At 37.5% G+C, this 22,217-nt stretch overlaps 3 protein-coding genes and 1 long non-coding RNA gene across 6 annotated transcripts; 2 read left to right on the top strand and 2 right to left on the bottom strand.

Annotated features, from left to right (window-relative positions):
• The first annotated feature begins 6,344 nt into the window (after positions 1-6,344).
• LOC149042484 (uncharacterized) lies at positions 6,345-8,016 on the top strand. The gene is made up of 2 exons (XR_016188664.1): positions 6,345-7,551; positions 7,762-8,016. It is a non-coding gene; the product is annotated as an uncharacterized LOC149042484 (long non-coding RNA).
• A 2,600-nt stretch (positions 8,017-10,616) lies between these two features.
• On the bottom strand, positions 10,617-12,317 carry LOC113683146 (uncharacterized). The gene has a single exon (XM_027200360.2). It carries the CDS (start codon positions 12,315-12,317, stop codon positions 11,937-11,939), a length of 381 nt encoding a protein of 126 aa, XP_027056161.2. The 3' UTR covers positions 10,617-11,936.
• On the bottom strand, positions 10,617-17,149 carry LOC113683136 (putative skeletal organic matrix protein 5). 2 transcript variants are annotated; one of them, XM_089213102.1, is made up of 6 exons: positions 17,027-17,149; positions 15,066-15,319; positions 14,302-14,419; positions 13,743-13,779; positions 13,140-13,266; positions 10,617-12,455 (listed from the first exon to the last, which is right to left on the bottom strand). In XM_089213102.1, the coding sequence occupies exons 2-6, from the start codon at positions 15,180-15,182 to the stop codon at positions 12,348-12,350; spliced, it is 507 nt and encodes a 168-aa protein (XP_089069228.1). In that variant the 5' UTR covers positions 15,183-15,319; positions 17,027-17,149; the 3' UTR covers positions 10,617-12,347. The 2 variants fall into 2 exon arrangements, with proteins under 2 accessions (XP_089069228.1, XP_089069227.1); XM_089213101.1 differs by lacking the exon at positions 17,027-17,149 and adding an exon at positions 15,694-16,095.
• A 224-nt stretch (positions 17,150-17,373) lies between these two features.
• Positions 17,374-22,216, top strand: LOC113683145 (uncharacterized). 2 transcript variants are annotated; one of them, XM_089213094.1, is made up of 6 exons: positions 17,374-17,622; positions 18,546-18,823; positions 19,000-19,120; positions 19,288-19,324; positions 19,726-19,852; positions 20,614-22,216. In XM_089213094.1, exons 1-6 carry the CDS (start codon positions 17,532-17,534, stop codon positions 21,130-21,132), a joined length of 1,173 nt encoding a protein of 390 aa, XP_089069220.1. In that variant the 5' UTR covers positions 17,374-17,531; the 3' UTR covers positions 21,133-22,216. The 2 variants fall into 2 exon arrangements, with proteins under 2 accessions (XP_089069220.1, XP_089069219.1); XM_089213093.1 differs by having other exon boundaries at positions 18,994-19,120.
• The last annotated feature ends 1 nt before the right edge of the window (position 22,217 follows it).

Below are 22,217 nucleotides of genomic sequence, written 5' to 3'. Positions count from 1 at the left end.
CAAGGGTAGATGATGTCATGTGTTTTAAACGTACATCATTTGTGTTTCTGGTTCAAAAGAAAAGGTTGGAAGTAAATGTGGGTGAAAAGTGAAATTTACTGTCTATCATTGTAAATATTAGAAAATCGAGGCAATACTGTCTTAATGAAAACATTAACGATTCCCTCTTTATCAAATGAGACAAACGGGAACGAGTTTTGAGTGATATAAATAAGCCAAGACTGCCACCGTCATTTTGGATCTCCGCCTGGGTAGATTTTAGTCACGTGCTAGGCAACGTGTAATCAAGAACAAGATAGAATTTCATTTCAGGCCTATATATCAATTTTGTGGTGTATAACTTTCGCATTTTAGCACGTAATATTTATTTTGAATCTCCAAATTGTCTTGAAACTTAAAAGAAAATTGTTCTTTAAAAATTCACTGAATATCGGTAGCTAAAATTGTTTGTTTAGATGTTATTTGATTTTCGTATTAACTTGTAATTTCGTCAGTCGCCGGTATCTTTAGTTGCTTCACACAGGAAAAACACACGATACGGAACGTAACGATCGATTTTGTCCTCAATCTCATGCCATAACAGAAAAAGCTTTTGAACATCTGTAAACTCCCAGCACTTCGCAGTAAGTGATATTTTCAATCAATGATCTTCAGATTGTTTTCAAGTTTAAGAATTATAAATTACAATTTTATGAAAAACCAAGGTTGTTCTGTTATTTCAGTGTGAATCCTTGCATGCCTGCCAGTCGCTGGCGCCGCTTGTTGAAACTAAAATGAAAAAAAAAAACTATTTTAAGATTATCATTGTCTTCTTTCTCACCCCACCACTATTCTTAACAACAAAGGTCGCCATTTCATTTGTTTATTGCTCGCTAAAAACTATCAAATGCACTCAAAAGCCTAAAACCGAAAAAAAGTTTACAGGAATCAAACAATCGAGCGAGCGAGCGAGCGAGCGAGTGCCATTCTCCACATGCGCATGCGCGCAATTCACGAGTTAAAAAGACCAGCCATTTCGTTGCAATTCTACCGCATTCGTTATAGCGAGTCGTCAGTATATGCAAGAACTAGATGTGAACAAACTACTGCCTTCGAACTATTGAAATTGTTACAATAAATCTTTGCTTCTTCTGATGCGAATCAACATTGCTACGAAACTTCATAACAGTAGTGGAGAGTATTGCGTCCAGTTACAAAAATAACTCAGTCTGATATTCTAAAATAATAACATTAAACAGTTTTTGAACAAGAACGAAGAAACTACTCGTATTGCAAGTCGTTCGTAAAACCTATGATAAGTAAAAATGCTTCTATTCTGAACTATCTGAACTCTCAGCTTATTTTAAGATGCAAATCAACGTTAATGTCAACGTCTTGACAAAAGTGGAGACTATTACATCGAACTCAATCTTATTTTCTAATTTTAACGATTATTAACTGTTGAGGGATCCGAAATAACACCTTAACAATTACGAAGACGTCTAGAGTCGGGCAATCTGCAGACAATGCAGAGCCACTCGCCCTCCGGGGCAGTCCTAAATCCCTCGCAGCTCATGTGTAACCTTTCCTCGCACAACTCGCACAGTACCATGTCGTCCCAACACTCGGGCATAGAACAATGACAAAATAAATTAGTGTCACATGTTTGTCTCTTTTTGAATCTAGCGGTGTTCGACTAGTGCGGAAAAGGTTCAAAAACGACCTCTCTCCAGACATTAAACTAAATTCTTGCCCATTTTCCCTTGGTCCAAAGAAACATCCGACGGGATGCCAGTTCGTATGGATTAACGATACGCATGTTTTGAATTAAAAACATACTTTAGTAAGCACTGGAACGTAAATTATCATCCACTTTTACTAGAACGTTAAGGATGATGTTTTCACTCAGTTTTGTTAGCTTGATCTGCTCATGAGACCAGCTAGCATAGTTTGCCAATGGACTCAAACTCCAGTTTCAGGGTTCATCGGACGTCGTTTCAAAGTTTTATAATCCACGAGTTTCGCGACTAAAGAAAGTTAATACCTTCCAGGTAAATTTTAGTGAGTTCAATAACAAGCTGGTGGTAGCTTTTACGACAAATGGCGTTGAAAACTCAGTCTCCTTTCACTGCCTCACATTCTTCTTTTTGCTCTTGATGCTAAAAAATACTTTTACTACATTTCCAGTGTCCTCTCAGGTGTTCTGGTGTTTAGAACATACCACTAACTTAACGGTCAAAAGGAGATCTTGGTCAATTTTCAGAATCATGCAAATGTCTTTGACACGAGCGCAATTGAGCAAACATATGGATTTGTGTTGTTTTGAAGAAGTTGGTGGATGGAAGCTAGGGATATACCCGCGGGTTTGAGGCAATCCGTGACCTCATTGGTGTATAAACTATGCGCTGATATGCTTTTACGGCCCGATTAACGCTTGCATTTTGAGAATTCTTTCGTACGAAGTAGTGAATTATTGATATGCAAATTAAGGTGGAAGAGAAGGGTCTCCTCTGATCACGCTGGTATGAAAAATATTTCAGCTGAAGTTTTCATATTTTGTCTGTGAACTAACTAAAATACATCTTGTAACTTGAGCTACATTGTTGAATTGCAGTCGCTGCTTGCTGGACAAAATCTTTGAATTTTACACTTTCGATCGCTGTCCATTGGGGTGGTCTGGCCAAAAATCATTTTTGACTTGTGGCGACGCAAAAAAAGCGAATTGAAGAACAACTAAACTATTTTTGAAACATGTGTCCCAAACCCTTTTCATGGGCAAAAAATAAAAGAAAAATTTTTTTTCTGACGGGCAGTCGAGAGGACCGCTCTCAGCGAGAGCGGCACTTAAATAACAAATAATGTCTTCATCACGGCACTAAACGCCGAAACTCGTCATCTTAATGCATTGAAGTTTCATGGAAATCGTAATTCGGTTTTAAACTGTTTTGAAGTCGAAGCGAGATTATTCATAGCTTCTCAAAGGATAAACAGATGGTTCTTAGAGATAAAAACTAAGAAGAGACATATTTTTCATATCTGCTAAATGAAGGAGTCTGTAATTTTATCATAAATTTGCTACATGATTTTTTGAAGTTAGCCTACAGTGTCTGATTCTAAAATTCTGTGTCTGTCGAGGGGAATATGAACTCATTCGGAGGAAAAAATTAAAACAGTTGCATTAAAACCTAAAAGTTAATTAAGCACTGTAATATTGGCTAAAAGCCGGACGAAGCGTTGGTCACCATAATTATGAATCAGCAATTTACTTGGAGTAAAAAGAGGATGACTTTTAAGATGTATTTGGAGCCATGGACCTAAGAGATCCATTAAGATCACTGATCACTTTACGTGCACCTCCGCCAATGCATAAATTGCACTTATCGCAAAAATTTATACATTGGTGAAACAGGAAGACGATTAGGTGACCGATTCCGAAAATACCTTCGCGACGCAGAGAGAAATGACAAGGACGCATCCAAACCAGTCTAGACACTTCAATCTCCCCAATCATTCTAAGCAGCATATGGCAGCTTGCGGCCTTTCCCTACGACGTTCGGAAAGCCGCAAAATTCAAGAACAAAAATTTATCTTCGAAGTCGGCACTCTTAATCCTTACGGTGTCAACGAGCGCTTTTCATTCAACTAATTTATTCTTGTGTTCACGTCACCGTATCCCCACTAATAACGTAGCTCCATTTTCTGCATATAAACCCACAGACAACCCACAATTCCTCCAATCGCTCTGACGAAGGGCTATTGCTCGAAATGTCAGCCTTTTAACTCTTTACGGTGGCTAGTTTTCGTTTTGAACTCAGTTGATAACACTAACTTACCCTGATATACACTCCCACCGACGCCGCAGCACGGTTTCTTTAGAAACTTACCCTCTTTATTCATTGATCATAAATGGCGTTAAATGTTAGATGATAGATGTTAATTTACCTGTTGTTTAAGTGCCTGGCTATTCTATTTAAGGTAATTTACGGTACATAAATCAGATTCGTACCAACTCCTGGTATTTCTTCATTGTGCAAAGATAAGTTGTTTTGTATAATGCAAAGTTTAAGGCCTTTCCCAGAATGTTTGAGTACCGATCCACGGTATTCCCTCATTCTTCATTTATATGAATAGCGTCGGAATTGATGCAGAAGCGTCCCACGCGTCGGGATTAATGGTGTACGACACTGTTTATAAAAAAGGTATTTAATGGCTCAGTTGAGCGTTTGATTGGTTAAAGAGGAGAACATCACGTTTAGCAAAAGGCGACGCCTTATATGATACAATCATGACCTTCGATCTAACATTGAAAAAGAAGTAATGTTTACTTTTGGATTTTGTAATTACGAGAAGCGTAAGATGTTACCCATTTTTCGTGAATATGTACATATATCTTTTATCATCAAAACAGCTGAATGACACTTTATTGATTTCATAACTTCCAAGCTGATGATTTTGACTTCTGATGATTTTCATTTTATGATGCATTTATTTGTTATTGAATAATACATTTTTATAGACTTCATGTTTGATGTCTGTCTTTATGGCGATTTTCTTTATTCCTTTAGATGTAACTTCGGGCAATAGATTTCATAGCGACAATACATGAGTGCTATTCATATAATTCTAGCATCAGCCTGTTCCTTAATGAGGTTGGAATGATAACACGCATCCCCACGAGACGCATCCTCGGTCTGCCGAGCAGTAAGCGCAGTTCTACGGATAAAATACGGTTTGAGTTCCTCATCAGCTACATAATCTGGCCAACCTGAGAGGGTTTACTCCAAAACTCTTGATAACACCTTGTAGTGCCCCTGCTGATATCTGATGCATCAACAGGCAATTTACCCAAGTCTGAGAAGAAGAACTGTTCGGTCTCTCCAGGAGGGTTCCTTGTCATAGGGAAGACGTCATAATCCTTCTGCATCGGCGTGACCGGTAGACGGACGGTACTGCTGAGTGGATCAACCAAACTTGAACCCAAATGTACAATGTCTAAAGCTCCAAATGCTACTTTCAGTTTGTATGCTCTTATTTTGCATTAGGAAGAAATCAGTGGCAATGCTGTTCTGAGGGCTTAAATCTGTTTTGTGATGCACATAAAGTAAAATTTGTTTAATGGTGATTGAAAATAAAGTAAAATTTGTTTAATGGTGATTGAAAATAAAGTAAAATTTGTTTAATGGTGATTGAAAATAAAGTAACATATATTATATACATCTAATGACTCAGAAAACGAGCCAGAGAGGTGGTTTCCCTTATTCCTTAGAATGAACTTGATCAATTTATCACACACAGGAACCTTTTAACCGAAAAAGAGAGAGAGCAGATTATTGCACCTCTTCAATCCCACGAAGAAGCAACGCTCTTTGGGCCAGCATTGGTGTTCCTTTGCTTCTTGATGCATCGTCTGATGAAAGCGACTCGACCAGTGCCACGACCATCTGTTTCCTCTGGTTGACAAATAGAATAACGAGTATTCACAAAAAGTTATCTCTGAATAATTGTTTTGATATCATTATCGATTAGCGATTGAATTCTACTTCAATATTACTTATAAAATGCTAATGTTCTTTTTTGATTTGGGCATTGGTATATTTTTGAATTGTAATTTCATCATTTTGAATATTCGATTTAAAATAAACTTAATATTGATCTTCAGTTTGCGATCACCATTAATCTGAGGTAACACACTCTCGATCTTTGAAAAAACCTGTAATATCTTATTTTCATTATTCGTTGATATTTGTATATTGTATTTGTTTTCCTTATGTCAAATATTGCATTCTGAATGTGATGCTTTCGATGATAAATTGATTTTCTCATAATTTACGATTTGTTTTCAAGGTAATCGATGTACTCATTTGCTATCCCATATCCATACGCGTGAATTTTAAAAGAACACGAGAGAAGTGCGGAGAAGTACGAGCCGAAGGCGAGTGCTTCTGGCACTTCTCGAGTGTTCCTAAAAATTCCCGAGTGCTTATAGAACTCTACAATGCTCGAGGAACAAGTGTTTTTATTTCTTTCATAAAGTGTACCGTGAATTGCGCGCGCTTGGACCGGTGACGTAGGCTTACGTGCATTATATCTCAACACTGAACTCGTGTGACGTAAGGCGCGTGCTTTATGGAAATATGATGAGCTCGTTTTGACCAATCACGGCGCGTGCATTTCGCTGAACATTTTATAAACCATTATATGAGATTCTTTTAGATCCACAATTCCTAAACATTGTCATACACACCATCAATTCTCACGCGTGAGAAACCACAATATCAATTCTGACACGTGGGAAACCTCTTAATCAGTTCCGATGCGTGGGAGATCACTATACCAATTCCGAGGCGTGGGGAACTACTATATCAATTCCGACGCGTGGGAAACCACTTTTTTTGTGTCTGAGCATTTAGTCAAAAACTGATAATTTCTTCCTGTTTTTCCGAGAATGTCACACAATACCAGGAAAGCATTGAAACATAAAGTCATGCAATGAGAAAATGATGTGAGATCATATCGCTAATCTCCTATAGTATAGAAAAATATATATTATTAAAAAAACTACTCTAACATCCCGATGATTTCATGAAATGATCTCGTCCAATAATTTCCAAAATATGTAAAGTAGTGTAGAGAGTTGGCGTTTTTGTACGCGATCACTTTGTGATATCGTACCGCCAACTCCTATAATACTTAATTACTCACGTTTCGACGTCTCAATCAGAATGCAGCAAAACGCAGGTGGATAGGTAAATTGAAAAACACAGCTGGGTCAGAGATGATTTCATCCAACCTGAACTGAATCATTATCAGTTTAATTGTTTTTAGAGTACATTAGGTATATCATACATTTGCGGCCGTCAACCTTTACCGACGAGTAACCAGGAAGATGCCTAATTACCTAAAACTCATTATCCAAGCAAGAGTGACGTTCAGTATTCTCTTCCTGCTCTCCGTGCTCCTTATCCAAGGATCTGACAGCAAAGGATTATCATGTCCAATAGGAAGTGTGGTATGTATCGTGGAAATGTACGGCTGCAATGCAGGTTGGTAAATTCAGCTCATGTAGATCCAGTAAACCCTTCGCCGTGTTATCCTGAGAGGAGTAGAGTGAGTAAAACTAAAATCGAGCTGCACATTAACCAAATGCAGAGCACAGGTGGATTGGTAAAAGGAAAAAGACAACCGCATCAGAGATGATTTGATCCACCCTGAACTGAATCATTATCAATGTGATTGTGTTTAGAGTACATTAGGTATATCACACATTTGCGGCCGTCACCTAGATGCCTAATTACTTAGAACTTATTATCCTATTTTTATGCCGAGAGCGGAAGTGATCAAAATTGGTTCGTTGCTTAACAAACAACGATACACGTGTTCAATGCTGTTTACTCCATAAAAGCCCAGTTACGTTTCTGCAGCATCAAAGTGATCCAACCAGGCACCATAACCTGAATGAAACTTCACAAGGCGATGGAAGCAAGAGTTACGTTCAGTATTCTGTTTCTGCTCTCTATGCTCCTTATCCAAGGATCTGGCGGCATAGGATTATCATGTCCGGGAGGGAGTGTGGTATGTACGTGAAAATGCACAGCCCCAATGTAGGCTGGTAAATTCAGCTCATATAGATCCAGTAAACCCTTCGCCGCGTTATCCTGAGAGTGAGTCAAACTAAAACTGAGCTGCTCATCAACCATGAACCCTTAAAAGTAATTTAAACTTTGAAAACGGAATGTATTTCTGAATCTGTATGTCATGAAATGTATCTCTCTTCCTTCGTAGTGTAATGGAAAGCTGAGACTTAAGCGCGAAAGGAAGGTCTGCCAGATTGCGCGACGGTTGAAGTGTACACAGATGATGCAAGATGAAGAGACAAAAGAGCCAAGCGGCCATCGACTCGGGAGTTACAAATAAATGAGGACGTAGATTAAAACCACGGTGATTTACAGTATGGCTATAAAATAAACTTTGGCTCCATTGTTTTCGTAAATTGAACCTTATCGTAGTTTTACTCAAATTAAACAAGCACTTATCGAGTTTCTTATTGTGGTTTGTTTTATCTTAGACCTTGTCATCTTACTAGAACTGGACTCACTCCTTGGACAAAGAAAATACAACTTGTTCACCGTTAACAAAAAGGCCACTTGAAAGAACTAATATGATATTAAAAATAGCTATCTAACTTAAAGACAGCTTTTAAACTGGGCTGCAGCAAAACATGCAAGTCGGGACGCACTTCATGAACACAATTCGGAAACGATAAACAAAATGAAAATGTAAATCGGTTCGAAATTTAAATAAGGGAACAAGGTTTTGCTATTGTTTTTAAGTGGAGTTCCATGTGCGTTACACTAAATAACAATGCTAAGGCGTTGAGACAGAAAATTTTGTCCTTATTCTCGTGCGAATTGGAAACATTTTGTCGTGTTTTCCGTCCGAAGACGTCGCTTCCATGGAGGGAGCTTCAGGCATGGTTTCAATGCTTTCCCGTGGCAATCTTAATCAGAATGTTCTCTGTATATCATGTTTTCCCAAAAGACGTAGGATTTTCATTCAACTCTGCTCACGAGACGAAAAACAACTTTCGTCATATTCTTACCGGGATCATCATCCATCTCCCTCAGTATATTCATTCACACTAACCTTACGAAATTTCTCATCTTGATAGTACGCAAGGCGCGTGTCACATTTCAACCTGGTAATTGCTAGGCTCACCAGAGAGTTTTTGGTTTGTCAGAGGCAGAGCATCTGAGTACGAAACCCGTAGGCCTTTTATTCGACTCCTCTCATGGCCTCAGATTGCTTTCTTTGTCCCACGCTCGAAAAAACACAATAAACATTTTTGGTTTTAGCTACTCTTTACATGTTATCTTACCGACTTTTTATGGTGTAATATTACAAACCAGCTGTTTACAGAAAAAAAAAAATTAGTAGTCATTCGTTACGCCAAATATATATATATAGCGCGATTCGCACTGCGGAAAGCCAATTAGATTGCACGGAACACCTGTGATTTTTGGATGTAACAAAGATGTTTATTACGATGGTTATTACGATAATGTTCATGATAACAACAACGGCAACGATAACCATAATTTGTAGTCACATGCAATAACATCGACACCAAATAGTCGGGAGATGACGTGCAAAAGACAACTAGAGTGTTTTGCTCGAATAACGCTCGAATAACGTAATAAACTTCTTATTCCATTGCCAAGATTCGAATCAAAGACCTCCGTTTTACGCGCTCCAATGCTCTGCCACTGAGATAAAGAGAATTAATTACGTGGTAAAAAATTGATTCACTTGCCCTGCATTCTTCTAGGATGTGAAATGTCGTTTGCCCTAGTGTGAGTAAATAGAAAAAGAGAGATGGTAATATTAGAGCCTGGTGATACAATGAATGATTTTTTTTTTTGGTCTCGTGGGCAGAGTTGGCTGAAAATACCAACTCCATTGAAATAATGTTTTAACATTTAAGGAGAACAATTTGGTTAGTTGTGTCGGAAAAGCACACAAGCCAGGACTCAAGAGTTTGTGTAAGAGAGGACCAGGCAGGTGTAATACATTCCATCTCATCAATTTATCTCAAACTTTTACAGATTGTTAGGTTTATAAGGATCCTTCAAGAATCAAGAATAGCTTGGGCTCCCGCTAATTAAAAGGAATTAGATACAACGTAAGAAAATCTAAACTAATTTAGACAGGAAAAAATCATAAGCTTAGTCTATCAATAAATGGTAAATTCTTAGATGAGGAAAACTATAATCAATATCTTGAAGTGCGGCCTAACGCTCATCTTTGGTGTAAATTTCATGTTGCACGTATCACTAAAAAAAATAATGTAATAATGGATTAATCTCTAAAATAATATAACCTGTTAATGGTAATACCCTCTGTAAATGTTTCTTTTCAAGCTAGAGTTGCACATTCGATTCCCGGGTTGATACGCGCACATGCGATGAATACCAAAGCAATATGGGATCTTTTCTTTCTTTATTCCTTCCCTATTACTTGGGGCCTTTATTATATCGAAGCGATCAACTGAAATTATTACGTAAAGAAATCACCTAAGTATTGTGATCATAGCTTAAGAATAAACTCGATTTTGGAAACGAGTCCGTGGCAATTAAAGGAACTAAAAGAAAGGTAAAAACGAGCGATAAATTTCGCTTTGAGTAACAACTACGAGCTAGATAACATAATCACAAAACAAGTTATTGCTTGCCAACGTTCGCGGATCTTGATTACTTTATCGGGGATGACCAGTCTAACTTGTCTTCTATTCAAAAACGATCTTGATCACACGGGGTCTTCTTTTGAACTAAAACGCTAACTATAATTTTCTGTCTAAAAAGAACTGATCATGGGGGCGTCAACCTAACCAGTAAACATTTCGCAGCTTTTCTCGGAAGCGGTAACACCTAGCTTCAACGGGAGCAGTTACACCTCGTCGAATTATATTACGCTCTTATTTACCCGTTCCTCATTTTTTTCTTTAATAGTGTGGGGTGTTACCCGTGGTAACCGTGAGGTCTCAATCCTGTATTTCTTGTTCAAAAGTGTGCTTTTCGTTTCATTCTTGGAATATTCTTGGAATATACTTGCCCTACCTTTAAATTCCTAAAAATCGTGAATTTTTCTTCTCTTGTCCATTTTATTTTATCTTTTTTTATGTAAAATTTCCATACACAGCTTCTACCCTCCGTTTTCTTCATCTTACAGGAATATGCATACCTATAACACGCGACTGTGAAAAAGAAAAATTTGCTCGATAATTAGAATTATTCCTCTAACCAAGTTAATTTTCTTCCGCCTCACGGCAAGGTCGAACTTCCCGCGTCCGCCATCTTGCTGGGTGCTCAAAGCACTCTGAGTTACTAAAGAGTCATGGTTGCAGGGCCTCTGCTATCAAATGCCAATCCAGTCATTATCCTGTAAGCAAAGCTATCCTTACTTCCATTAGGCATGATTTATAGTAGCAATTGCCTCCGCAATGATCCTAACACAGACGGGAATCTTTGGAGGAGATGTCTTTCCAACAGCATGGATCCATGCGCGTCGTAAACTGTTGTCTTTTTGGAAGCAAAACAAGCGAAGCTTGGGATCTTGCTTCGTTTTTGCCTGATTACTACACTCGAAAGCTACGCAATGAGCCATTTTTTCTGGGGAAAACCCAGGAAAACCCCAAATACGAAATAACGGAGCAACTATTACAGATCATCAACCTAAAATGCTTTGCGCACCTAACCAGATGATAGAAGCGGGAAAACGGAGGAAGGGGCAGAAGCATGAGAGTTGAATGCACATTCGTAAACTCAGTCACTATGGCTTGTTTTTTTTTTTTCTTCTTTTTTTCTTCCTGCTGTTTTCCCTTTTCCACAAATGTAAACACACCAATTCCGATTCAGAATAAAATAAATTGACGACGACAAGGGCCCGTTTGAGTGTCTCCAGTTATATCCGTTTTATGATTTTTTCATGAGCTATAAGGTAACTGGCGACTAAGGGACAACAGAGGTAAGATCAGTATGAAACATTAAATTTGCGAAAGCGATAAATCTCCATTGACGTGGCCTGGGTAGCTTAGTTGCCAACATAATTCTACACTGACTGTATGAATAAATGAAAATCATATATATGAACTGCTTATTAAGAAATGAATACGAAAGCGATCTTCACAATAATGAGCAGTACTTAAGCAGTAGTAATAATAATGACTAAAAAAAATTCAAGTTCGTGCGGCACCGGTGCAGTGCTCTACCAAATGAGCTAACAAGCCAACTGAGAGCTAGTCATTATTTTGGTTCGTAATAAATCTGTGAAGTGATGAATAAATGACTGTGAATAAATAAATAGCATATATTTGAACCGCGGATCATGAAACGAATACGAAGATCGCCTTAATATTAAATATTTACATTGCTAAAAAATTGTGTTTTTTCGACGTGTACATGTCACTGAACCAAGATATATCCCATGGCCTTGATGAGTTTTTTACCGTTATCTGTTAGGTACACTGCGGAATTTCCGCATGTGTTAGAGTCATCCGGAGTCCCTCCCGTCCCAAAGCCGATTCTAGAATCACAACTGGAGCAAAGATCTTCATTGTTACTCAAGATACCAATTCTAGCTTTGGACCTTTCACTCCAGCTACAAACAGCGTTGAACCCTTCCTTGTCACAATAGTACTGTAAGGAGGCTTGTGAACCAATCAGCAATTTCCACTTCTCACGACCCAGTGATGTGTTGCGATATTGCCCGTCAGCGATCAGTGAGTACAGAGAGTCAGCCAGCCTCTCGATGACGATAAAGTTGAGCTGTTGCCCAATCTTCATACCAAGACAGATCTTTGAAAAGGGTGTGTTCTAGTAGGTCGGTAGCTTGGTCTCTAGTGAATCAAATCTAGTTGCTCCTCCCAAGACGCTGTATTCATTTTTATCCGTCCAGTAGCTTGAGCTGTAGTGAAAGGTGCTCTAAAATGATATTAAAATCATTTTGAGTAAATTTGGTAACTAATGTGAATACTTTTGGAGATGACGAGGACATCTCCAATCAATCGTTAGTTTAGCACACCCGCTCAAACCTCGTCCGGAATGCATTGATTAAATTAATTCTCACAAATAAACCAATCTTAAAATCACAGCACTACAAGAGAGGCAAAACATAAAGAGCTGCTTTCCATTTTAGGACTTAAAGGTTCTACATGTTTCATGAAGGGCGTGCATTGTCAAGCTGGAGCTACTTTTGAAATATCCTTTATTTTTAAGCCAGTTTTGCCACGATTTTTTTGTTTAAGGTCCGAGCTGTCTCGAATGTTTGAGTTAAAATTGTCAAAAATGAAAATTGATAAGGACCCTAATCCAGGTTAATCTTGTCTTTCAAAAACTTAACAACTAGGAAAACTTTGCAGAGGCCATAACTAACGTTAATAGGGTAATTTCATCTGTTGTCGTGACTCGTTTGGCTGTGTTCCATTTAAATGGCTGCAGTTGCTACATTTATGGATATTTTATTCTTTCGGTGGGCAGCGTGCTTGTTTGACACAAAAAAAAGGGAATGCAAATCTTGATTAGCTCTATCTTATCTGGTTTTTTTGGCTCACGTTTTGACTGATCGAACGTTAGTTTCGTTACGCACAAGATGAATTAAAACCATACCTTGCTGCCGTCAATCTTCATGACTGGCGTCCATGCTCCATCTCCACACCCGAAATCTCCAGTGTGACAGTAAATGGAGATTGCTTTGGAGTCAAAGTGAAGCGTGACCAGTCGATTCAAGTTTAAACTACGCAAAAGACAAGGTACATGTAAACATCCTGGGTCAAAAGGAGCTTTCTTCCTTTGCATTTCACATTCTTTTCTTATACTCATACATTCTAGAACTTGCTTGGAGAGTGAGCTGCATCCCTGAATTTTTACCGATTTTCTTATGCTTATTAGCTACGAGCTTCTTTGCATTTCGTTCTTGTTGTCTTTGGGAACGCAAGTGCAGGCATAGCCACTAAGGACATCAATAACGATAAGGTGAAACTCCCTTTTTGAGAGTAAATGCAAAAATTCCTCTCTGGTAAACATGTATACAAGGTTGGAAATCTATATTAAACAACAAATAGGAATTTAAAAAAATTATAATAATAATAATGATAATAAAAAAAGACTGGCGAGAAGTTAAATTTACTTTTCCCTGGGCGTTGTACTTCTGTGTTACAACAAATTTAGGATAGGCAGGGGGGGGGGGGGGCTAGCTAGAATAAAACTCACTTGTAAGCTACACTGAGCTCTTTGCATGACTTCGCAACTGAAAGTGAAGAAAAAATTTATTGCCTTAGTGGTTTTCTCAATCATCCTTTTATATATTTGAAATTAAGACATTAACTGCATTTTGAGATTGCAAAGAATTGCCAAAATGTTCGAAATTTGTGAAGCCACCAATTTAAATATTGCATAATAACTGGACTTACCCTTTTTTAGATATCCCAGCGGTTTTTTTTCTGTTTACTTGTCATTGCCTTTTGTTTTTCGGATTACCAGAGCAGCAGCTGTTCATGAATTTAAGTCCGTACCCGAATCGTAGCACATTTAAGCCAGATATCATAAAAAGCTTGAATGAAGTAGTAATTTCTTATTTATATATGAAAATGATAGGATATCAAAATCATCTAGGGTAGGTAACTTTGATATAACTCTCTCTAAATTATATTTAGACTTGTATTACTTTTAAGAGAGCCCCGTAAGTATCATATTTCTGCTTAAAAACCTCATTGATATATCTATAGGGATGATCTGATGAAGCACTTTGGTACAAAGCTTTATAACTAACTTGTATTGCAGTATTTTCCCACATAACCTTCCTCGCAAAGGCATTCAAATGGATCATTTCCAATGTCATTTAATAGACAGGTGCCTCTGTTGAGACACCTCGAGGATGGGCAAGTTGACTGGAATGAAAACAAAGTTAATCAGCTTGACTGCATGAAAGTAATTTCCGAAAATTTAGCCCTGATGCGATATTTTGTCGTTGAGCCGAGTTACTGCAATATATCACCAAAAGCAAACAATAATTTACGAGGAGCTTTACGATAAATCGGAAGTATTTAGGAGGAAATCAAATCGCGATGAATCTCGCTTCAAATTTCTTCGAAAACTCGCAGTTTCTTCGATTCTTACCAATTATGTTTTATATTACTACTTGCTTAAAGTACCGTTCCCAAAAAATACAGTTCAAAAAGTCTCATAATGTTCCGATAGCATCTTGAAGAGATAGGTCAAATCTTCTTTGACTACTGACGTGACATGAAATTGTGTGACCTAGTTATTTCCTGTTTATTTTGGTCCATATTGACGTAAAAGAATCGAGACGTTATCAAAACGCTGTGTTACACGATGAACTTCACCTTAAAATTACAACGGTGCCGTTTACGCGGTATGCAAAGACACAATTATTGTACAATTCGCCATTAGACACCTTTTTCATCAAACCACCCTCACAGAAGGGCGACTTTGAAAAGTCTAAGCCATGAACGACTCTTTGTAAAATAATACTAAAAATTCGTTCGTTATGAAATATCACGTAAGCAATCATACCATAATGGAAAAGTGATGCGAACTCTTGTTTTCTTTAAACTCTTTGACATTCTTGTCCTTTACAGACGACAGCAACTCACACCAAAGGTTTCCATTTGCTTCCTCAGAGGTGGCCATGTTTACTGAAAGACATCTTTGGCTCCTGAGGCATTGAAAAACGCACGCAAGCTCGTCATGTACCTTCGTTGTTCCAAAATGTGGAACATCCAAATAATGATACTCGGTTTTTGAAAATAGGCGTTCAAAAAAATTATCTGAAGAGAAGATAAGTAAGACAAATATCAAGTTTATGCTATAACTAATCCAAAATTAGTAGTACGATGAGGTTGCTAGTTAGAAAATTTAAGCTTATTGAGGTTATTTGCGTCTGCTTAGGAGAAGAGTATGAGCAAAGAGCTATTAATAACACGCGCCTGGCAATTCCGACTCGTTTTCACCGTGTATGTTATATTTTTGTTTGACCATGATCTGCAGTGTTGCTTCGCTTATGCCTTACATGTATCTGTATAGGATACGATCAAAAGATTAATCATTGTCTTCGGCTTTACTGGTCTAAGGCTATCGTGATAGTGATCGGCTATCGTTTTCTTCCCTTCCGTTTTAATAAACAATCGTTATTATCACTGACCTGACGAGCAGCTGAAGTTCGCTTGAAAAAATAGAAATACGAAGAAAATATCGAATTTCGCCACCGTGTACATCTTTGAAATCACGATCTTCATAGCCGGTTTTAACGGCAACAGCATCAAGCAAAATAATGACACGATACGATAAAATCCACTTGCGACGAACTCTCAATATGCTAAAAGTAATATTGTGTCATTGTGTTTCTGTAATATTGCTCGAAGCGCTTCAGGAAAGAAAATAATGAAATTTAATTTAACTTAGCTGTAGACTAGGTGGCACGTCAGTAAGCCTAAAGTAAAGCTGAATAAATAGAAATTGTAGATGTGTTTTTATTATCTTGATTTATGCATCATTTTTCTAAGCTATTTACGACAAAGCAAAAAGATTTATTGTCTTTTGTAATTGACAATACAGCACTGATATTAGATATAAGATGACAGCTCAAATAAAAATGATTATCAATTCCCTTACTTTGAATGTTACTCCAGAGTACATGAAAAACATTGGTTTCAAGTCTCCGAATGTTAAGTTTAATTTTAACTATCTATAACGGAACTATAATGGTTATTTGTGCGTTAGTAAAGTGTAAACCGTTTCATTATCATCGAGAAATATCAAAGGCCTTCTTTAAAATTCAACTCCCCTTCAAAAACTGATCCGTAAATTCAAAGCCCGCCAAATACCGTCTTTCCAAATCTTTTGTACCGAGTAGAGGCTCAAACTTCGAAAAGGTAGACATTATATCCGCAAAATGAAGAAATAGTAATGGAAGTCGTCGTGGCAGGCAATTTGCATTTGCCAAATTATTCAAAAAAAGAAAAAAAAAGGATCTCGTCCTTATCTGAAGTATTATTTTATGTGGAAAAAACACCAAAATCGCTACAATAAACGACACCATTGTAAAATGTCATACGTCCTCGCCGATTGTGGCAAACAAACGGATTTCAAAGATATATTTTAGAGTCCTTAACAAAGACGTGAGAGCAGATTATAAAAATTGTGCAAACGGAATAAACAACGAAAACGGAATCGCTCGATCAGGATTTAATGAAGCAGAAAAGGAAAGGCGAGTAAGACTAAAAAAGAGATTTATGCAAAGCAGACATGCAGCGGTGTTTGTGGTAACTTTTGTGTGGGAACTCAAAAGTTCAATTGTCAGTTTGTAGTTTTGCCGTTAGAGTCAATCTGATCAGTCAGTTGGAGCTTTGATAAAGCATCTTTCGCTTTTGCCAACGCTCTTCCTTAACGAGATAAAATTTCACCCTTTTTTTTTTTCAAAAAAGTTCATTGTTATTGAAGCTGATTTTAAGAATGTGATAGTTCAATATGGTTACCTCCATGTGATTTTCTATCTCTTTATCCATTAGGTTTGGTTCGTTAGTCATTGACATTCTACGGTCAACGTTATCATATTTCCGTTTTTTGTGTCTCTATCCTTAGTCGTTGCGTTAAACACAATTATATTGATTTTGTAGAGCCATGCCCTCAACAGAATAAGAAAGAGATACGAATTAATCTTTGAAGGACGCTAATAGCTTCTATTGTAATCGTGAAAAATACATTTTCGCCAAAAATGTTTATTATTTCCTCAATGAAAAGATTCTTATCAAAGCACCAGTTTTGAAATAAATAATTCATGTTTATCATTTAGGACCCAAAAGCTCTTAATCTGAGAAATGATGTGGCCACCAGTTTAGACACGCAGCGAGGTGACTACAAAAACCAGTTAATGCATAGGGATTTGCAGCAATTAACCGGTAAAGCCAACAAAAAGCGAAAAAAATAACGAACGTTATAATTTCAACAAGGTTTCCTCGAAAAATCGACCAAAGTTCCACTATGAAACGATACAGATACTCGGTGTTTATCCTGTTCGGGGCATTTTCTTTCTTGGAAGTTTTCGTTTACGGCAATTTGGCTACTATTCAAGGTAGGTAGTGATAAACGATTTTCGCACGTAATTTTGGAAAGGATAAAAATTTTAAAACCATGTTGGATTTTTCACAGTAGTTCCATTTCGCCTTGAATAAAATTAGGCGAACGCTCGCATCCCAAAATAATTAAATAGATGAGTAATTTGTTTTAGGCAGGGTTCTACAGATATGATGATATGGATACAAGTGAAATTTGCCGTTTTGAAGAAATGGTCCTCTTTGACGTTATCGAACAAAATCCAAAATATATCCTTCAGAAAAAAAAATCTTCACTCTACAAGATTGTATCTTCCAGGTTATGCCGCATGTAAAGCAGCTTTCAGTAATTTTTTTTCTTGTATCAGCTTATAATCAAGTCTCCATTTTCATTGAAGCATATATGACATGGGCAACATTAGTATAATTAGCATAATTAGTACACAATTCTGGAATAAATTTCTATATAGCTATTAGTTTGAATTCTCAGGCAAGATAATAATAATAATAAAAAAAAACTTAAAGAAAAACTTCGAAATAAAGAAGTATGGTTACAAATGGACTAGAATTATTGCATTTTGTTGTTGAAAGAGCTCATAGAGCCATGACTTGAGGTTTTAATTCAGTTGTGGGTATCTATTTTGACAGAAATGGGCGTAAAATGTTGAAAGCGGGTTTTTTTCGCAATGAAAAAAATCGTTTAGTACGTTGAGTTCCTTATATCGGTGAAGTCTGTCTCATAAACGTTACCTGGAAGTACAGGCAGGGGTCCTTCTGTGCGTCACTGTTGGCCAAGGAGGAAGTTATCAGGTCAATAAAAAACAAGTCAAAACCATCCTGTGTCATTCGATTCCTTCAACTTGAGTTCTCACAGTAGAGAAAAATTCAGTATATAATAATGATGCTAATAACGTCTTTCTTTTTTTTTTTTTTTTCACAACAGGAGACTGCATTTCGAAGACCGGAGCTCCTCGAACATTTCAACAGGGTCTATTTAAAAAAGAGAAACTCCATTATCTAAATGTGTCTAAACTTAGAACTTTTGCCGTATACGACTTTTTTGACTGCACATTTGAATGCCTTAGTAACCCTTTGTGCCTTTCCATAAACGTAGCTGTACTTCGAGGAGCTGATGGAAAGCTATGGTGCGAGTTACTTTCCTCTGATAAATACAAAGATGCCAGCCAGTACGGCGGAAACAAGAGTTCGCATCACTTCTCGGTAGGATGCGCCAGGATTCATCTCTTATTTTAGAGTTCTGCTTTCAAAATGAAATTGTTTTTGATTTTTAAGGGAGATGTTTATTTGAGATCTTTCACTGAAACCTCGGTAAACCGTTTTAATTCTTTGCATTTTTTGCAGCAATTATCTATATCAAATTTCCCTTTCAGTTTCAGTTTCAGTTTTCTTGTTCTTCTGCGCCTTGCCAAAACGGAGGAACATGTCAGGAAAACCATGGAGGGGATGGCTCTAAATGTCTCTGCAATATAGGATTTGTTGGAAAATATTGCGAAAAAGGTAACGAGGGTGCTTTTATAATCGAAAATTAAGAAACGTCTCTCTTGCATCTGGCTTAGAAGGATGCGATAGTTCTTGCAATTTTCTCTGTATAATTAGATATTTAAAAAGAGATAGAATGGTACGACCGACTTTTTTAACTTGTCGCTTCTTTCTCTCATTTTCAGCTTTACAGTCATGCCAAGAAGTGTATGATGCTCAAAGGTAGGAGGAAGGCACGGTGCTGGTCTCTTTTCATAATTTAGCCTCAGCTGTGTGATATTTTGAGCGTGCTCCTTTTACAATTATTTTCCTCGACCGTTCGATCAAAGAAGCCTAAATTGAGTTCTGGTGCAACTGCAAAAACTCAGTTGCGAGTATTTATCAATTTTTGAGGTCGTTCTAACTTTTTTTCTTTTTGATAAGGATTGATTGATTAATTGAAGAACTACATGATTAATATAATAATGAACTTGCAAATACATTTACGTTAGTCTAGTTATTCAGCAAAAAAGAAAAGAAAAGAAAAAAAACTTGTATGCTATATATAGAATATACAATGAAAAATAACAACTCACTCAAACCTTAAATCTCAGCTGTATTCAAGGAAGACCGTTCATTCGCAGGTCAAACGTGAGTCAGTTGGTATCTCTGTGCTTTGGTTCACGTCGACTTCCCATTCTCTGTCAAATGGGAGATTTTGGATGTGGAGATGGAGGGTGGACGCCTGTCATGAAGATCAATGGGAGTAATGTATGATTTAAAATAGTATAAAAAAAATTTGGCTAAAAAAGTTTTTTTTTCCAAGGCTGGCGACGGAAAAAGCGTGGATTTTATTTCAGGCAGCATTCACCCAGTATCCTCCAAGTATTAGTAACATCTGATCAAGCACTTGCTAGTTTATCATCACTGACACATTATTAAGTTACTTAAAAAAATCAATGACCTGGTTTGACTTCCTTCTCGACAAACAGTTGAAGAGGGGAGCTTAGCCTCTTAGCTTGATGCTTCATTATTTACTGATATCATGGTTTTCTCTTAAATGAACACCTTACCTGGGTGTTCACTGCATTTGTACTGTTACAGGTATATTCCAAGACTAAAACAAATTGTTACAACATATAGGCACGGTTTTTTCATTCATTAGTTCATTTCTTAATGCTCTCCTGTTTCAGATTTGTCCTTCTTCTTTTTCCTACAGACTACGAGAGACGTCTTAGCTTAGTAGTTAGTGCACTGAGCACATAATTTATAAGTTTATAAGTGAAGGTTTCAGGACTAGTTCAATCATTTCAATATTTGAAGGCGAGACGCCACATTGCCTCTTTCCAGTAAGGAGTACTATAACTCGGGTACCAGCAAATAAGTTGTGAAGCAGACGAATTGCTGGAAGGAGGGGGAACCTGGTATAGACTGACATCTATCCTGGAGGGGTAATGATAATTCGGTGACTTCATGCTGCAAAAGCACAGCAAGGCTACATTTGTAAGATATGATCCTACATTATCTTCCAGGAAACTTTTGATTATATGTCCAGTTACTGGGAGAATACAAAGGAATATAACATCCAAGGAGGAATGACTGGGTTTGACTCAAAACAGACCAAGTTACCAAGCTACTGGAGCACGCCCTTCAACAAGATCTGCCTCGGCATGAGGATCGGTAATCAGACTAAATTTATTGTAATCAACAAGAACGCAAGTTCCCTGTTGTCATTGATTGGTGACGGGCAATACCGAATTCTGTCATTGGGTCGTAATAAATGGAAGACCTTAATTGGTTCACAAGCGTCCCTACAGCATAATTGTAACAAGGAGGGATTTAATGTCAGGTGCAGTAGTGATGCAGGTTCTCGAGCACGAATCGGCATCGTTAGTAACAATGAGCAAAGTTGCTCATCTTGTGACTCCAGGCTCGGATTTGGTTCATGGGGGCAACCTAAAAAATCGAACGCGTGTGGAAATGTAGCCAAGCACGGTGGTGATAACGGCAATCAAAACATAAAAGCAATGGGATATATACTGGTGCAGTGACTAAGGAATTTTTAATACAGCTACCACCTCAGCTGCTCGAAGGAACCAACATATGACTTGCGAGGGGCTTTCGAAATATTCAATCGCACCACTTAAAACATGTCCATTTTCAAGTAGAAAAGAATAGTCCTAATCGATCGACCTAATGCTCACATGTAGAAAATACGTAGCTGTCAAATAGGGCTAAATAAAACCAAGAGAACGTAATGTAAAAAAACCAAAATAAAATAAACACATTTTCTTAAAACTCAAGATTAATTAGGTGCACTTAAAGGTTTTCTTTTTTCTGTTTCATCTAGCTACAGAAAAAATATTTTCCCAGCTTTGATTTTCAATTACGTAGGTAGTGTCTCTACAGTCTCTTTAATTTAAATCTTTCTGCTGTAACCTGCAGTTGATATGCATTGATTTGTTGTCTATCTATGCTGCATGTTGTAAATAGGATAGGGGAGATGGTAAGATTTGAGCGTAGTAAAGAAATTGAAAAATATGTTTTTCGTTTTGTAAGGAGCGAGGGACAAAAAAAAATCCTGAGTCCCCGTGAGGAATCAAACCTCAAACATTCGGTCTGAGTACCCATCTGTCTTATTTTATTTTGCAAACACGACGCTATTGATTGGCATTGCTGATCTTAGCAGTACAGTAGAACTACGTAGGACACGTGTCACGTATGAAATTCGTAATGGCCCTCGCTCACAATAGAGTCTCTGTGGCTAAGTGGTAGAGCATCAGAGTGCGGAATTCACCCGTGACAAGACGAAAAATATCTTTCTCCATCTCGTATGTTGTTTGATAGTTAACATGTTACAGTGTCTCTCTGCAGGAATAGGTCACAGATCACGTCGCAATGCGGTATGGATAGCCGTGTGTGTTGCCAAAGTTCATACCAAATTTTGACGTCTTGTATGATCTGTTATTGTACAGACTCACGACAACAAGGAATCTGTTTGTTTTCAATTATGTAACAGAGCAAAATGATGTTGATGGTAAAGTTAACTATGCGTTTGTAAATCATAAGGAAGAACCAATCAAAATGCGTGTGCCATTAAATTTATCATGTGATTAATAATAGATTACATGTCACT

Source organism: Pocillopora damicornis, chromosome 7 (assembly GCF_964200805.1).
Source record: "Pocillopora damicornis chromosome 7, jaPocDami1.2, whole genome shotgun sequence".
Classification (NCBI taxonomy): Eukaryota; Metazoa; Cnidaria; class Anthozoa; order Scleractinia; family Pocilloporidae; genus Pocillopora; species Pocillopora damicornis.
The sequence above is the reverse complement of the archived record's forward strand: the minus strand, read 5'-3'. Positions and strand labels throughout refer to the sequence as shown.

Coding starts and splice junctions, on each gene's coding strand:
- LOC113683145 (XM_089213093.1), top strand. CDS start 17,532: ATGAAACGATACAGATACTCGGTGTTTATCCTGTTCGGGGCATTTTCT. Junction 19,325..19,725: donor GAAGTGTATGATGCTCAAAG/GTAGGAGGAAGG, acceptor GTTCATTCGCAG/GTCAAACGTGAGTCAGTTGG. Junction 19,853..20,613: donor TGAAGATCAATGGGAGTAAT/GTATGATTTAAA, acceptor ATTATCTTCCAG/GAAACTTTTGATTATATGTC.
- LOC113683146 (XM_027200360.2), bottom strand. CDS start 12,317: ATGAAGATTGGGCAACAGCTCAACTTTATCGTCATCGAGAGGCTGGCT.
- LOC113683136 (XM_089213101.1), bottom strand. CDS start 15,811: ATGCTGTTGCCGTTAAAACCGGCTATGAAGATCGTGATTTCAAAGATG. Junction 14,420..15,065: donor CGCATCACTTTTCCATTATG/GTATGATTGCTT, acceptor TTTTCATTCCAG/TCAACTTGCCCATCCTCGAG. Junction 13,780..14,301: donor GGGAAAATACTGCAATACAA/GTTAGTTATAAA, acceptor CTTCACTTTCAG/TTGCGAAGTCATGCAAAGAG.